The sequence below is a fragment of the Leptosomus discolor genome, chromosome 3, assembly GCF_034619465.1.
Source record: "Leptosomus discolor isolate bLepDis1 chromosome 3, bLepDis1.hap2, whole genome shotgun sequence".
NCBI classification, from domain to species: domain Eukaryota; kingdom Metazoa; phylum Chordata; class Aves; order Leptosomiformes; family Leptosomidae; genus Leptosomus; species Leptosomus discolor.
In genome coordinates, this window is record NC_141393.1 from 77,723,565 (window position 1) to 77,740,510 (window position 16,946).

The following is a 16,946-nucleotide window of genomic DNA, read 5'->3' on the forward strand; positions in this document are numbered from 1 at the left end:
TCTGAGACTCAAATTCCTGGACAGTGGGAGCCTGGGTTTGCCCCCCAGGCTCATTGTGCAGCCCATGAGGATTGGAGCAGCGAACCATCCAAAGTCTTGGTGATTGCTGCTGACACCTAAGCAGTACGTGGGTATGTTCGAAACTGCAGGGACATCTTTCCATCTGTTTGTGATCTTGTAGTGTGAGAGACCAGCAACCTTTTAATCAGAAAGTCAGCAGGAGTCATTTAACAATCAGGACAAGAGGTGGTAGGGTTTCCTTCTTTTCGCAATGTGTGAGTTAAAGCACCATCCAGGAAGCAAGAGATCCAGGTTTAACTTCTTCCTCTGCCAGAAAGGGTTTAAACAGTTTTCCCTCCAAATTGCAGCAAATCACTACCTATCCAATTTGCTGTGGGAGAGAGGCTCTCCTCTTTTCCTCATGACAGCCAGAGTGGCTGGGGCGTTCATATGGAAAAAGGTTTCGTTGGTTCTATTTCAAGATCATTAAATAATCATTGGATAAAACACGTATTTAAATTCTGCCTAAATGTGGGCTTGGGCTTGACACTTGATTGAGTGGCAAAGCATTTGAATTGTGCTTATTTTACAGAGCACGTATTAAATAATAAACAGGATACAGGAATCTGACTTGCAGTCAGAGGACATAAATCTTGTGGTCCTGGAGGTCACCGTCTTCTAAGACGGAAGCAAACAAATCTATCTAAAAGCACAGTGTCAAAATTATTTGTGCTGACTGACCAAAATATGTCAAAAGCAAGTTAGTTCAACATCACATTGACCTTTTCTCTCTGATGGTGGTTGATCCAGTTACCTTAATTCCTTTCTGCAAGTATGAAACGTTAATATATAAACCATTTTTATTTAGTGTCTGGCTTTTTGGACTATGTTAAACATAGCCCTCCATTCTAAATACTCTATTTCATTATTACTAATCAATGTGTCTTCAGCTGTGCACATTTTAAAACTGATGTAAAAAAACCCAAACAAACAGCAAAGAAAACTTAAATATGTCCCTGGTTTCAGAAGAGCTGAGCACATGGTAACAACTGTGAACATCAGTGGGAGTGCAAATGGCCAGTTCTGGCAATAAGACTTCGTACAGGGATGTAAATATTCTTTACTTTACCTGGGAGCAGGCCCTGTCCTATGGAAAGATACAAACTTCTACATCAGTTAGTTGCTTTTAAAATTTTGCTCCAGCAGTCCACTAAGTTTGAAAATTTTATTCTGGTTGTAATTAATAAGGTGAAGGAAATCAGCACATTTGAGTGTTTTCATCAATTAGCTGTGTAGGTCTTTTCTTAGCCCTCCAGGAAAAGCAGCAGCATAGGCTGATTTTTGTTTTGTTTTGTTTTCAAATTGTTCCTTTTTTAGCACTGAAAAACAGAGAAAGAAAAAATACAGAATCAAGAATTATTTTCAAAGGCTTTTGAGACTTTTACATTTTGGAATGGAAAGAGAAAAAAAACAATCAGTGGTACTATTAAGAATGTTTCAGCTGAGAAGTCCACTGTGTGTAGTAAAATCGCTGGTAAAGCTGAGGAGGTGAATTTCAAAGTCCAGAGCTATGATGTGGGGAGTAATAAAAAGATGAAAGGGTTGAATGGATAGAAGGCCCAAGATTTGCTGGACTTTATGGAATGTAATTAATTTTTAAGTCCTATTTTGAGCTCCTATGGTTCAGTTTAACTCTCAGAGTCTTCCGTTACAGTTTTACATCTGATAATTTGATTATGAGAATGAATTCTCCCACACAGACGAGAACGCTAGCAATCTTGTTCTGATAAGAGACATTTATACAGCACCACCAAATCACTTAAACATAAGGGGGCCATGTGCTTATCCTCACATTTGATGATGAGCCCACCGCAGCTATCTAAGTTTTGTCAGCACATGTTGACATTCCCTGTGCAGCTGGGGCCAGTGCTTTCCAGTGCTACTTCAGAGTCACTTCTTCAGCTTACTTGGATATTCTGTGAATTTAATTGCTATAAACTGAGAATCTTTCCTTACATGCACATCTCAAAATGGTGCTGACAGAGGACCTGGCTTTTAACCTACCCTTGATCAGGGAGAAAGGAAAAATCTAAGGAATCTTGGGAGAGGGGGCTGAGGAAGAGAGGACTAACTTTTGTAAAAAGCAGTATAATTAGTAAATTTGCATAGCTGAAAGATAAGCGAGTGAACATAGTACATTTGCTGTGGAGTACTCACTAGCAAGCCATTACAGCAATGTGTAATTCAGACTAGTCTGTGGCTAAACTGGGGGGGATGGTGGTAGAATAAAAGTGATGGAAGTGCTGTTTAGACTCACTGCTTACTCTCGCCTCCTTTCTTTGCCAAGCACTGTAATCTGATAATCTTTTTCACTTATGCATATAGCCCAAATTCCGTCTTCAGTGATACAAATGTAAATTCCCTTAGTCATGGTTTCATCTTATAAGCAAAGGTTTTCTGTTGTATCTTAACAGCAAAGTCCCGACCACCGTTCCTAGAACACAGTATATTGGGATTTGCCTTAGTCTGTACAGCCTGTCTGTATAAGACCCCATTCTGATAGAAGGCGAATGCTTTATTCACCACTTTTCTTTTTTTTTAATGGAATGTAATACCAGTGTAGGAAAGAAGTGTGGGATTAAAACAAGCCTGACTTTGTTCAGAAGCTGCCAAGCGTTAATGGCTGAGAAAACACACGATCTACTAGCGCATTCCTGGATTACAGGAGTTGGATAAACTGCAGGTCAGCTGGAGTTGTATAAACTAGAACAGTGCAGTGCATGTAAAATTCTCTGTTTATACAGAGGTTTCCATGTGGAAAAATCGTTAAACGCTTTCACATATTGTCTTTTTACACAGAAATCCTTCATCAGCTAATGGAAGTCTCAAGTGGCTAGACAAATATATTTGTGTGGAGAGAAAGAGAAATAATTCCAGCAGTTTTCTGAGCTAATAAGATTTGTTCTTTTTATGAATCTTAGAAAACTTGCATAGTGTGGCGAAAATTTGTCTAAAATTTCATCCTAAAATACTTGTATGTGAAGAAAAAGAATCTCTTATTATTTGAAAGTGAGATTTTCAAATCAGAGTTCCTTGTTCTAGCAATATCCTGTCATTACGAGATTATGGTACTAGATTTGGAAAGCATTGGGCAGAAAGCCTCCTGGGTAGAGGAGAGACTGTGAAACACCCAAGAAGCAGCTGGGTGGTACAAAAAATCAAACTCACACAGCTTTTAGTGTGAGCTTCTCCATGTGTGTAGTCCATAAGAGCTTTTACCTTTTAAGTGGATTTATCAGTAGGTTTCCTAAGCCTTGAACTTTTGGTCTTCAATGCACTAGTGAATCTGGGATTAAAGGAAAAATTCTGGTTCTGCTTGAATTTATACAGGAGTGTGTTCCCACTTGTTTTACTTCAGTCTTTACAGACTTTTCTGCAGTCAAATATTAGGGAAGCACCTTCCGCTTGACCTATCTTACTTGGTTTTTAGATACTGATATTGCTTCCTGCTCTCTCCAGTCACCAACAGATTGAATCTCTGTGTTTGCATTCAGTTCAAGAAGATGTAGCTCTAATTCTAAAGAAACTTCTCCATTGTTTCCATTGTAAAGAATTTAATTTGTCATTTTTTTTCCCCTATATGCACTTTTATCTGGTATAGTGATTTATTTAACCTATGGCTCATTCTGACAATGTCAGTTATAAATAACCTGTGCTGGAATATTTTAGAGAATTCTTCTGCACTATGTTCGGATGATCGTGAGTTGCCAGATAGAGCATCCAGGATCATAGGATAATTGAGGTGGGAAGGGACCGCAGGAGGGCTCAGGTCCAAACGGAGCGATGTACAACCAATCTCCAGCCAGTCCAACCCTCAATGCAGGGTCAGCCAGGCGCTCAGGCTACGTCGGTCAGGGCTTTGTCCAGCCTCAGCACCTCCTGTTTCAGCTTACCGCTGCTGCCTCTCGCCCTCCCGCCACACACCAGCGTGAAGGGCCTGGCTCTGTCTCCTCCATAACCTCCTCGCAGGCGTTGGCAGGTTGCTGGTAGGTGCCCGAATCCATCCCCTCCCCACGCGGACCAAGCCCCCTTCCCTCAGCCTCTCCTCACAGGGCTCCAGCCCCAGATGAGCGTGACCATCAGTGTCTTTCTTGTGGGGAGGAGCCCAGGACTGGATGCAGTAATCTCTAGAAAATAGTCAATGTTTTACTGGTATTTTAGTGACCAGAAGGAGACGCATAGGCTCAGAAGAGGAACACTTACCAGCTGAAGCAGATCTAAGGGCACGAGGGGAGAAAAGGTTCAAAGGTACTCTTTTTGAGAGTAACAGTCTCAGAACCAGAGTGCAGTATTTCCTCAGGAACTTTGTAACTGGCTGCATATGATGCCCTTGTTACTTGTCTTGAGGCTTCAGTCCCCGCGTTATCTCGGTGCAGCGCCTCTCTCTGATCATCACGTTCATCCAAACACAATTCTCTCTCGTGGAAGTACACCAGGGACACACGGTTTGAGAGGATTAATCCCATTTGGTATATAGAACCTGTGAGTCATCGCCACTACTTGTTTGAGCAGTATTAAATGTAAGCATCTTAGTTGTATCTGTACACCCACACTGAAGTTTTTATATAAGATTCAAATGTGCCTGATTAACATAAGAAAACCCAGTGCATATTGGTAGAGCAGGTGCAAGCAATGTCTCATTTCTTCCTGAACAAAAGGTTAATACATTCCCACAAGTGACTTAATCCAACCTTCTCACTAAAAATGATATGATTGTAAATGAATATAAATGAAAGTTAAAAAGCTTCAAGTAATGCACTGTAATTATTAGTTAATATTCAAAAAGGGCAGGAAGTTTAAAAAAAAAAGAGAAAAGTTTCACCACTAACTACCAACAACTAACGTGCACACACTGCATTGATTTTAAGAATTAATTATGCTGTAAAATTTAAGCTTAAGTAGGACTGTGATGTAATGAGATCTGCAGCTCATGTTTTGACTTGTAGATTTAAAATCTAAGTGAATTGAAAGTAAATGTCACCCCAGAGGATTTAAGTTTTATGATGCGGAACCCCATTGAAAAGGGAAAATAGCAATTTGGTAAAATATGAATGATACTAGTAGTCCCAAATTCATTTTATGTGTTTCATTACCTCAGTTAAAGTTTGTTCAAGTATATATGTAAAGTAATTAGTTATTGTATAGAGGAAAAGAACAGGAACTATGATAAACATTTCCTGGTAAGAGGTTGCCGTGAGGTGACAGGATGTGAATTGGGCCCGAGTAATAAAATTCTGTGTGTGAGTATGTGCGTGTGTGTGTATATAGCAGGGAGTAAAAACTGTTTTGGGAATTTAATCCTACTGAAGGGTAAAACCTGTTGTGGATGTTTTCCATCTAGAGATTTTCTAACCCCTGAGGAGAAAAAGGTTGCACCTAGAGCCTGGTCAAATCAGCACCAGGTTCCTTCAACCCAGGAACACTGCAGGGACAGACATTGCAGTGACAAAGGCGAGCAAGGGAGGGCCGGCACCCTGGCCTCCTCACCCAGCTGTCTCGTGGTGGCCCCAGTGGTCACGTCACGAGAAGGGGCTGGACACCTGAAGGGCCCTGCGAGGAAGCTGCCAAGGGCTGCCAGTCACTAATGACCAGCTCCTCTTTTCAACAGGCTTATGGAGAGCGGGGAGGTGCAGTAACAGCTGTCAGTATTGCTGGGCTGCTATTTATTGTACATTTACTAAGAGGAGCCGTTTTTTCTGGTAACGTGGGTTTTGTTAATCTTTGTTAAAGGTTGGCTGAGCATTTATCTGCTTTTGTACATCTGTTTGAAAGACAGGAATTGAATTTCCATTTTTCAATGGGAATTTCTTGTGCAACTGAGTTTTGTTTTGTTGATTTTTTTTTTTTTTAAATTTTCCTTAGAAACAAAACCTGCACAGTTTTAAATTCTTTCCAAAAGAAATTTTTAGTTAGATGGACCTGATTTCAGGAAGTGTTGGACAGAGCTAGAAATTCTCATGTGAGATAGTTCTCTCAAGGTTTTGCTAGCTCTTCTGTTTTGCTGCAATTGTTCTGAGACAGTCTTGGGCATTTGTGAATGTGGAAGAAAAATCTGTAGCACCACAGACCGGTGTGCAAGCTGGCATGGTTTTTCAGAAGCAAAGAAAAGCTTTGAAAAAGCTATGAAAAGGTACTCCAGCCAGTCTTTGAGACCAGATATTAAATCATGCTCAGGCTTACCCTACTTTTCATACATAATGCAGTATGTATACATGCACAAATACATAAAAGTCTGCCTAAATTTGAAAGATGTGATTTAGCTGTGCTTTTATTCATAAGGTTTTCTTAACATGACAGGAGCTAGTTATGCTGATTTATTTAGTCTTTAAACTGTCTAGGCATTAGCATCTAAGTATGTTTACAGTCCACAAAGAATCTATTAGGCAAGAAAGTGGGTCATTCTTGTTTGATTGCTGAAGTGAAGCAGTGATTATAGGGCAAGAAGGCCGAGTGTGTAAGGCACTCGCTACAGATTTTAAACCCTAAAGGGGAGGCGTTAGTTCTGGATCGTAATTTAGAAGATGTACACAATGTTGGCTTACTTTGAATAACGGTACAAAGAATGTCAATTTTATTGTCTCTCGAGGAGCATAATTTCTGCAATTGTCGGAATTGCATAATAAAAAATAAATTAATTGCCTGTACTCTGTGAAAATGGCTTGATTGGATATTGGTAAAAAGACATTAAATTACAGAGAAACCAATGACTGAACTTCAAAAGTTACAAAAAGGAATACTTCAGCTGCGTAGGTTACAAATCACATTCAGTACGTTTTTCTGTACTAATTTTCAGTGAGGATATGTAACTATTAGCAATAAATGTTTATCATCTTGGTTCTAGGGCTTACTGAAGCTTCCTTGTTCTCAAGCTGCCAGAGCAACCTGAGTATTTCCCACATGCCAGAAATCTTCTGAATAAGGTAGAGCTGATTATATCATTTTCTTCTGCCATGTTTTCTTCTGAAGAACTAGTGAAGAACTGGTATATTGCTAAGCTCATCTTCCAAGTATGTTCCTGCAGCAAGAAGGAACTTCCATTTAAGATGCAGTCCCTCGGCTTAAGAAACAAACAAACAAACCAACCCCACAAAAACCAACCAAACAAAAAGCCTAACCCTTTTGCCTGCTCGCATTAAGTACCAGTTCTGGGAGCGGTTAGGCTCTGTTAACAAGTTGCCCAGAAAACTGCAGAACCTCCATCTTTGAAAATTTTCAAAACCTGACTGGACAAGGCTGTAATCGACCTGATATGACTTCTGAGTTACTGACGCATTGATCAAGAGGGTGAATTAAATTACACCCAGCCATCCGTTCAGCAGCAATCTCTCCATCAGAAGTTAAATTAGTCAAGCATATTAATTATTTGAGTTGTGGAAACAGTTAAAGATCCGTTCAAATGTGGTTTAGACGAGCTTGTTTTCTTACGCACAGACAACACCTCTTTGGGGGCTTGCTTTCAAGTTTTTCTGAAAAATACATTCAGAGTTCTTCCAAAAGGAAACACTGAACATCGTTAGCGGCACAGACTAGTAATTCAGAGGTGCTCTTCAATGGCAGTGGAGTACCCGTGTTACAGACATACTCCAGCGGGTATCTGCTGCCGCCTTCAGAGCATTCCCAGTATTAAAGAATTGCTTAGTCAGAAATTAATAGCATCCCCTTCTTTTGCACTAGTTTTCGGGTGGGCAGAGGGGAAGAATCCTAAGAAGAAAGATGTTGTTAAGTAGATAGTCGGTGAGCGTTTTTGTGTATGAGCAAAGGATTTTTTTTTTCATGTTAGAAACGCACAGCAATGCAGTTATCGTAATGAGTAAGACAAACAACACTTCGAGTTACATCATTAGCTGTTAGGTTCAACAGTCACAACTGAGGAAAAAGAAGATCTTGGAGCAAAGGCTGCAGACTGGGCTGTGGAAAACCTGGACTCAATTCGAGCTTCCAGAGTGCATTTGTATAGTTTTGGTTAAGTGATTCCAGCTCTGTGACTCAGTTCTTCACACACAAAACAAATTATGCCCTAGCTCTCCTTTTATCTTCCCTGTACTTCAGAAAAAGCTTTTGTAGCACAATCAAGGCCAGATTGGCAGAAGCTCTTCCTTACTAAATCCACAGATGGGAGATAAATCAACTGGATTTTATACGCCTAAATACACCTGTGTGTGGCTGCAGTGTACGTACATGGATGTATCTGTGTGTGTATGTGTGTTCCGCAGCTGCCCACTCTCAGCTGAAGTTAAGCACTGCCTTTAAAAAGAACAAACAACAACAGTTTGGTGCAAATGCAGACCCAGCTGGTACACCAACAAGGACAACTGTAGGTAAAAAATCCAGTCGTACCAAAAAGTTAGTATCTGGTGTCTGGGATGTAATGTGGTACATTGTTTTAGTTTGCTTGAGAAGGTTTTTAAAAATAGACAAAAAGAGATGATTTGAAAGACTATTTCATGCAGTGAGCGTTCTTTCCGCAGGGAGAGCAAGAAATTATGCTTCTGAAAAGTCAGTTTGTACCCACCTCCCCCTAACACAACCTGCCAAGATATCAGCAAATATAAATACCAGGCTTTTGCACCGTGATACGCTTTATTATTTCCTCACGCACAATTTAAGCAAAATGGTTAAGGAAGAACAGTGGTACAGATTTGAGGGTGCACATGATTCCATATACCTCGTAACATAAAGGTTCCCAAAGAATAAAACTTACATTTTTTTTAAAGGGGAAAGAATGTATCAGTATTTTTTCAAAACTGAAATTGTTTATTTTCTGTTTTGGTGAATCTGAATTTTCAAAGTTTCTAATTGAAGCTGTCAAATACATACCATGTATTTATTTGCTGTCCTGTCTGTACTCATTTTGCTACTGACAGTAAAAAAAAAAAAAAAGAAAAAGAAAAAGTTTAGTTTCCATTTTTCACACCACAGATTCTCAGCACACCAAGGAACATCGTCCTTGAAGTTAAATCACTCAGACGTGACAGAAGGCTCCTCCTGCTCACAGGCATATTGTACATCCATTGAAATGTAGTGCAATACATCACTGAGGTATGTTGAGTTTTGCTTTTGTCAGCTTGCTACTTTTTTTTTTTCCTAAACCCTATAAGTTTGGGTTTATCATCCCCATTCCTTGGCACTCAATGATGTAGGTGTCTTTACTGGGATCTTCCTCTTCCAATTTTGTCACAGTAAATTTGGCCTAAAACAGGATTAGAAATATATCACTAATGAAGTTATAACATAAATAAGTTTAAATATTCAATACCTGATGCCAAATAATTGTGTTGCCATGTGTTTATCTATATTACAGCTGTGATTGATTCCATTAAAAAACCATTTAAATAAAGGTGTAAGAGTATTTAACCCTTCTAAAGGTGCTTGACTCCAAAGTATGCTCTACAGGTAAACTCCCATGTAAATATTGTAGCAGTTATTTTACCAACGCTTGTCCTCCATGATCAAGTTCAGCTCACAATGCCTGCTAACCTGTACACTGCCTAGTGACTGGATGACAACAGAGAGGGAAAAACTGCCCGAGCTTTTGGACTCACCTTTGTTAGCTGCTCTGCAAAGTGAATAGCCGTTTGAGTGTGAAGTGTAATCGGTCCACTTTTCACTCTAGACACCCCCTTTGCTAGTGCCATAAAAATGATCAGCTGAAAGGGAGGGAAAGGTAATTACTAAGTAACTCTTCAGATCCTAGGAACATACTGATTTTAAAAAAAAAAAAAAAAAAAAGGAAAATCATGTAAAATGTCTGTAGATGTAAAAATGTGGTCTGAGAAGCATGACGCTGAGTCTTAAGAGTGATCCAAGGCTCCAGAAGCTTGGAAATTACTGCTGTAATGCCCATTACAGAAGGGCTGCTACGTTTCCACAGTGGAGTTTGCCACTGAATTCCTGTTACTACAGTTAACTTTGCTTAACTTTGCTCTACCCCATCCTCCCGCCCTGAAATTCCCCAAAGTCACGTCAGACTCCAGGCTGGTAGATTACCTTTATAGAAAGAAAACCTCAGGAACAGGTTCTTTAATTCTAACACTCTCTGATCATATACTCGCCCAACAGACATTTAAAAACCTCTGATTTGATTTACAAACATCACTGTGACAAGTGCTCTGTAAAGCGTACGGAACTCTGGGCAGCTCCCATGCACACCAAATCCAGCCCTGGCATGTTTCCACCAATACTTTGGGAACAGCAGGGCGGGGCCAAGACCTATGTACTTCCTGGTGTCCTACAGAATGGTGATGGGGGGCCAGGTGATTCCAGCCAAGAGGTCATGTCATCCTGCCCAGAACAGCCCAAGATTCTTGTCAGGCCGCGCTACTGAAAACAAGATAGCGAGGGGTCTTCAGGCTCCAATGAAAGTAGGTGAGCAAGACAGACAGGAGCACCTCCTAGGTACTTTGTTCTCTAATGGCTTCACTCAGTACCATTCTTAACGTGTAACCAGGGACCTATTTTCACTGCATGGAGTGCCAAATAGAAGCAAATTCCTACGTCCTTCTTCCATACCTACTAAGATTTACAGAAAGGGAAAATTTAAGGGTGTTGGTGCAAAGCCAGGAGCATCTGTGGTTCCAAACAACTGTCTATAATTTGCTAATCCTAGTGAAGTTGTGACCACACTCAGAAACCTCCTAAAACTTCTAATTATCTGATAATTATGTAAAGCCACACCCACCCGTGGAGATACAGTCTAACTCTGAAATCTGCATCTCATTCTCTCCCTGTTCAGATTTATATTCTTTACAAGTAATAAATACATGGCATGTTCTTGCTACTTCAACTTCATGCACACACACACAGGAGCCTTACTTGGTCTTGCAAAGAATCATCCACAGTTCCACCGTGTTTAAGATTCCTAAGCAGTATCTCAGCTGCTTCAATGCCAACCTTGTCAGAATTCTTTCCTAACAGAGAAATGCAGGAGATTAGGATGCTGCCAATTATTATTTAACATTTTAAAAATACAGAAAAAAAAAATAATCAAGAAATTATCAACTTTTTACACCTTATTTCCATGCTCTTGCCTCAAATGCCTGCTTAAAAAATCCCTCCCATCTTATGATGACATACAGTTCATACTTCCTAAGCAGCAGAAAGAAAGTAGCCCCACTTAGGCAGAGAAATATTTTATTCAAACCGTTTAAAACCAAAATCACTTCTGTTTCTTTTAATCTAGATACACATCTAGATTCACTGTTGAACAAAAACTTCAGAAGTAAACTACACAGACTCTAAGTTCTTAAAAGTCCAGAAGCATTTTCAACTCAGTGATCCTTAACAATCCATTCTGGTAAAAGGTGAGTTTAATAATTTTGTGATTTTTGTCACTGTGCAGAAGCAGCCTTAGTACAAAGTGTAAGATTCCATTTACTATGTTTAAATCTGCTCATTTCCACTGTCCTTTATTACTAAACAAGATCCATTTAAAAATGCAACACTCAAAAGCATCAGCTCTTTGAACCGATCACACTTCGGATTCCTATTTGTTAATAGTACGTTAAGTCACGTCTGAAAGGGCTGCGCTTCCTGGAACTCTCACCTCTCTTGCCAAGTGATGACCCAGCTAACAAACAACCCGTCGAAGTCTCTGCAACAATACTGAGCAGAAAAAACAGAATCAATATTAAGAACAAAGCCACTCACATTACCCATTATTTATCAGATATGTAACCCAGATCGAGCTAATCAACCAGCAAGGTTACAGGTATCAATAGAGTCTGGGCTCATCTTACATTATTCCACTTCCAGTCCCAAAGGCTTGATCATCAGGTTCTCGAACAGGCTGAATGTTAATGTAAAGATCTCTGATTTCCTTCCTGATGCATCTCACCGCTGCTGCCGACATGTCTTTTGCCAGCTAACAAGATAAGAGATAAAAACATTAATTAAATTATGTAACTATAATAATACTTTTTCCTCGTAAGTCTAAATATTACAGTGAATCCCTGAACAAAGGGGCTACTTTATTAACTAGAAAAACAAAGCATGGTTATAAAATCCCTACAAGCAAGCACTGAAATCACCTCTTCCCAAGTATTTCCCACAAAATCAAGGTAGCATTAAATGCTGAACAAATGACCATTATAGTGATCTATGTAGAGGCTTCAATACCAATAGAAATTCAAGAACCTTTCTCCACTCATAGGGAGAAAGATTTGATTTTAGTCTTGATTATCTCAAGATAGATTGTAAAAAAACCCCCAAAAAATCAACAAACAACCCACAATTATTATGTATAGGACACCCTCTGTAAGATATAATATATAAAATAATGGTTTTAAATCACAGGCAGGTGGGGGCAGATGATGCTTATTCCATCCTTGTGATCCAATCATAGTCAATATTCACAGGTTTGGAGATTCTAGGACCAAAACCAACAGTCCACAGCTCTTCAAAAAGTAACTCTGTTTCTCCTCTTCCTCCCTTTAATTCCTAGCCTGTGAGAAAAGGAGCCTTGAGGAGATCCTGCAATTCATCCTCTGTAAACACAGGACAGGAATAACAGAGAGAAGGGGGTACAAAGTAGCAAATTTCTCTTGGTTTTATCTTTGGCTAAACCTACCCTCAACTAGTTCTGTCTAATACCCCCCTTAGCAACGGCTGAAAAATTTGATGTAGTCCAACCTCTGCCTGCTACAGCGCACCACAGTTTACCCCTAAACCTACGAATGAGGGCTGTGATTTCAGATTTAAAATAATCCACGTAAATCAGATATAAGATACCCCTCAACCTATGCCAAAGACTTTGGAACAGTCATATGAAGGTTATCAAGGAAACCGTTCTCATTTCCTGGTTTAGCTGCTCCCATATTGCTACGGAATAAATGTATTTTGGAAATGACCAAAGTTCTTTTCTATGGCCTGAATAACTGAAACCGTTTAGCAAGGCCACTTAGTCTGTATGTGAAAGACCGCAGAATACAGGAACAGTAGAGGTACGTTAAGCAGATTACACACAATTTTATATAGATATATGAAGTTGGACACCACCAGAGCTATTATCAGCACTTACTTTTATAGGCAGTGCTCCAGCCACAAATGCTCTTCCGTATATCTTTGTCACTGTGCCGCGTTCTGTCAGGTTTATTGGGCTCAGCTCTTTGACTGGTGACATCTGGACTACAACTTCACCACCTCCCTGAGGGTAGTAGCCCCTATTTAAAAACAGTAATCACATACAATTAAATGCAAAGATCATAAGGAAACCAAGAAAAGAGCCAGAAGGCTTTCCATATACATTTTTGTGTTGTCTGTTACTGCACATATGCATTTTCTTGATGTGTGCCTTTGAAAACTTTGTAATAGAATTGGGTTCTCTAACAGTATTACCTCGTAACACACACCTTATTAACAACCCAACACCAACATAGCTGGCACCTCAGAAAAAGCGCAGTAATGTACTGCCTGTTCAGCATGTGCTTCCCTCAGGGGTAGCCCACAGGAAACACGAAACAGCAGCTGAAGACTCAGCAATGGAAAAAAAAAGGCAGGAAAGAACCGTACCACATTCATCACAAGGTGACAGTACACACAGGGGCAGCTAATGCATTTCATGGAACAGAAATTCATCTCTCAGCTTGATTGAGGGCACCTTGTGTGTGTACCTCTGTGCTCACTCACTGGCCCAGTAAGGCCTGCCTCTGCCACAGCTCCATAACTCACCTCTTTTTTATGTCACAGTTAAATGTGAAATTGAACTTTTCAACTATTGGCTTGAAAACCTGAAAAACAAGCATATATAAAACCACAGAGTGAATCTCGTTTGCATTTAAAATGTCCCACTATTTTATACAGTCTTCCAAAAAAAACCCAAACAAACTTCAACACAAAAATCTCAGTTACATTCAGTCTTATCTATACAGCTTATCTGACATTCCTCACACTTCATTCTGAATGACATTTTGTGCAAAAGGATTTTCTTACAGAAAGAGGAACAGAAATTCTGAACAATTCACAGCACTTCCAGAATAAATATATTTTAAGTGAAATTTTCTTTAGTAATTAAAAGCAAACAGACTAGTTGCTGTTTCAGGGGATTCCTTGAAACACTGCTTGCTGTCTACATACAGCACACTAATAGTGTTTTATTTCCATGCCTAACTCCATAATTACAAATAAGTAAGCACAGTAGTGACATTGCACGTATATGCATGAAAGACGCACCAAGCCAAAGAAGTTTTTCCCTACCATGACTGTGTAGTCTATCTGAGGAGCCATCTCAGCATTAGTCCCACCTTTTAAATGAAGTTCTGATGGGGAAGCAGCAAACAGCACACAGGGCATTGCTACCTGCATCAGTAGACACACACTCCTAGAAGCAATTATAAGATCCACAAATGTCATGCAGTCATAATCCACAGGAGTCCACAAAATCATTACGTATCAAAAGCAAATGACTTTCCAGAGCATTTACGTAAGTATTTGATTTTGAACATTATCTATAAACTTACTAGTCTTAAAAAATACTAATTTAAAACGTCATGTCCTTAGCACGCCTAAATATGAAGGGTTTTGTTTCACAATAACGGCGTCTTTAATATTCCTGTTTGAAATAACAGTGATATAGCTTACTTAGTACAGCAATGAGACTGGGAAAACTGTATGTTTAGCTAGCAGATGATAAAAGCAGAAAAGGCTTAGGCAGCAATTTTAACATTCTAACAATTATTTAATAACAAAATACTTCGAAAACTACAAAATTGCTTAGAAGCTGGTCAGCATCCCACCCGTGTACAAAGACATACCCTGCTGTTTTCGTATCTGCTATGTGGGTTCCACCTTTGATCTTCCCAGGGGTGAAGGTTATTTCTGTTGAGCCAATTTCTCCACCTTCCAGCTTCCCCTCACACAGATCTCGAATGACCTCCAACCCAGACAGATGCTGAGGCCTTGGAGTGACAGTACAAAGTTAGATACCTGCAAGTAGACTACTCACTCATCTTACTTTAAGAGAACTACTAAACACCAACTAATAAATAGTACAACTGCAAATTTCAGATCAAACACGGATCAGAAATTCAATCTGGTCTGGGCTCACAGGAGCCAGCAGTCAGGCCAATCAGGAATTTGCAGGATTCTGGTGTGTTTTCCATCACAATGGGTCCAGACAGACAGACAAGATGCAGGAGCAGTTGCTTGTCCTAATGGGATAAATGCTCGGACAAAAACGCACGGGGATAACGATGGCAATGCTGAACTGGAGCCAAGCCAGTAACGGGTTGGCAGAGCCACAAGAGAGCTAACAGTTGTGCTATGCATCTGTCTTGCTGTGCTTGCGTTTCCATTTGAGCAACTTAGACAGGAAAGGCACGAACCGTTCTGAACACCACCACGCCCGGTGAACCCCCTGTCGCTGCGGCATTCTGTGACCTCAGCTGCATTTCACGTTTCACGCCGCGCAGCCTGCTCACCCCCCCCGGGAAGCGCGTTCGAGCCGCTCTGCAGGCCTGCGGTGCCGGAGCGGAGGGGAGCGGGGCAGGCCCGCACCGCCCCGCCAGCCCGCCGGGCCGGGGGCGGGAACCGCGCTGAGGGGAGCGGGCGCAGGGCCCCAGCCCGCCCGCCGGGAGGCGGCGGGGCGCCCGGCTGGCACCCGGGCGTTCCTCCGCGCTCGGTCCTGCCGTGTCAGCGAGCCACTGACAGGGCCCTCTCACAAAAGGGCCCTCTAAAAGCAATGGAAATACACGGGGTTTCTTCTCGGAAGTACTGCGGCCAAAAGCAAGCCGAGGCTACGCCCCCGGCCCGGGCGGGCCTCACACACGCCATAACGAGACCCCGCTGAACGCTCCCGGGGACCACCGCGCCCCAGGACAGCCTCCTCAACCCTCCCCGCCCCGGGCGAGCGGACGCGGGGACGCGGGCAAGGCCGTTACCTGAGGCCGGGCTGGCTCCGCCCGGCGCGGATCCGGCACACCCGCAGCGGCAGGCCCAGCAGGCAGCTCAGGGCCGTGGACACTCGCAAGATCTGTCCGCCCTGCACGGAGAAACGGCCCTCGTCAGGAGCGCCCCATCCAGCCGGCCGCTACCGGCTCTCCCGCGACCGCTGCCCGCGGCGAGGTAAGGCGAGGCCAGCCCGCCGCTGGTGCTCACCCCCTCCATGATCCCGCCGTCTATCTCCACCCGGTCCCCGTCCATGACTGGCGCTGAGCGGAGCTGCCTCTCGCAGAAGGCCCTGCCCCGCCGATGGGATCCCGACGGGGCCCTGCAGACGGCGAGCCCCCGGCGAAGCAGCCCCCCGGGGCCGCGAACGCTCGGCGACGGAAGCGCGCCCGCGATGCGCTGAGCTGGCGGCAGCGCCCCAACCTGCCGGTGCCGGTGCCTGGGCCGGGCGGCGGCGCTGGAGCAGGCGCAGAGCGGGGCCACATCCCCGCCCGCCCGCCGTGGGTTGGCGGGGGCGGCTCCGCGGCGTGAGAAGCAGCCGCCGGGTCCCAGCGCCCGGGCAGTCGCGTCGCGGGCGGGGAGAGCTTCCTTCTCCCCGCGTTAACGACCACGGCCCGGCACAGGGCAGAGCTGCGGCGGCTCGGCGCCCCGGAGGAGAAAGTGCCGTTCCCCTGTCCCGAAGCTACGGCCGAGGGCCGTGCTAGGCCGGAGCAGTGACAAACGCGGCACCCCGGACGGCAGCCCCACGGGCACAGCCCTGCCCGGCGAGGCACTGTGCCGCCGCCGAAGGCCGGAGGAGAGCGGCCGGACTCTGCCGCCACGGTTACAAGCGCGTAGTTTTCCTCAGAAGCGAGATCGCTAAAAGAAGCACAGAGAGACAGAGGCGCGCCGGCCTGGCATCACGCTCGGGACTTTATCACAGGTGCACCGGGAAAGGCCGGGCCCTGAGCGCTGCCCTTCACGCCAGCCCCGGGCAAGGGCAGCCGCACTCCCTCCACCACCGCCAG

The 16,946-nt window shown here is 43.0% G+C and overlaps 1 protein-coding gene across 1 annotated transcript; it reads right to left on the reverse strand.

The window, feature by feature from the left end:
- Window positions 1-9,151: 9,151 nt before the first annotated feature.
- Window positions 9,152-16,194, reverse strand: RTCA (RNA 3'-terminal phosphate cyclase). The gene is made up of 11 exons (XM_086462778.1): window positions 16,150-16,194; window positions 15,933-16,033; window positions 14,808-14,951; window positions 14,251-14,374; window positions 13,726-13,784; window positions 13,076-13,217; window positions 11,796-11,920; window positions 11,603-11,661; window positions 10,873-10,967; window positions 9,603-9,707; window positions 9,152-9,250 (listed from the first exon to the last, which is right to left on the reverse strand). The coding sequence occupies exons 1-11, from the start codon at window positions 16,192-16,194 to the stop codon at window positions 9,152-9,154; spliced, it is 1,098 nt and encodes a 365-aa protein (XP_086318904.1).
- Window positions 16,195-16,946: the final 752 nt, after the last annotated feature.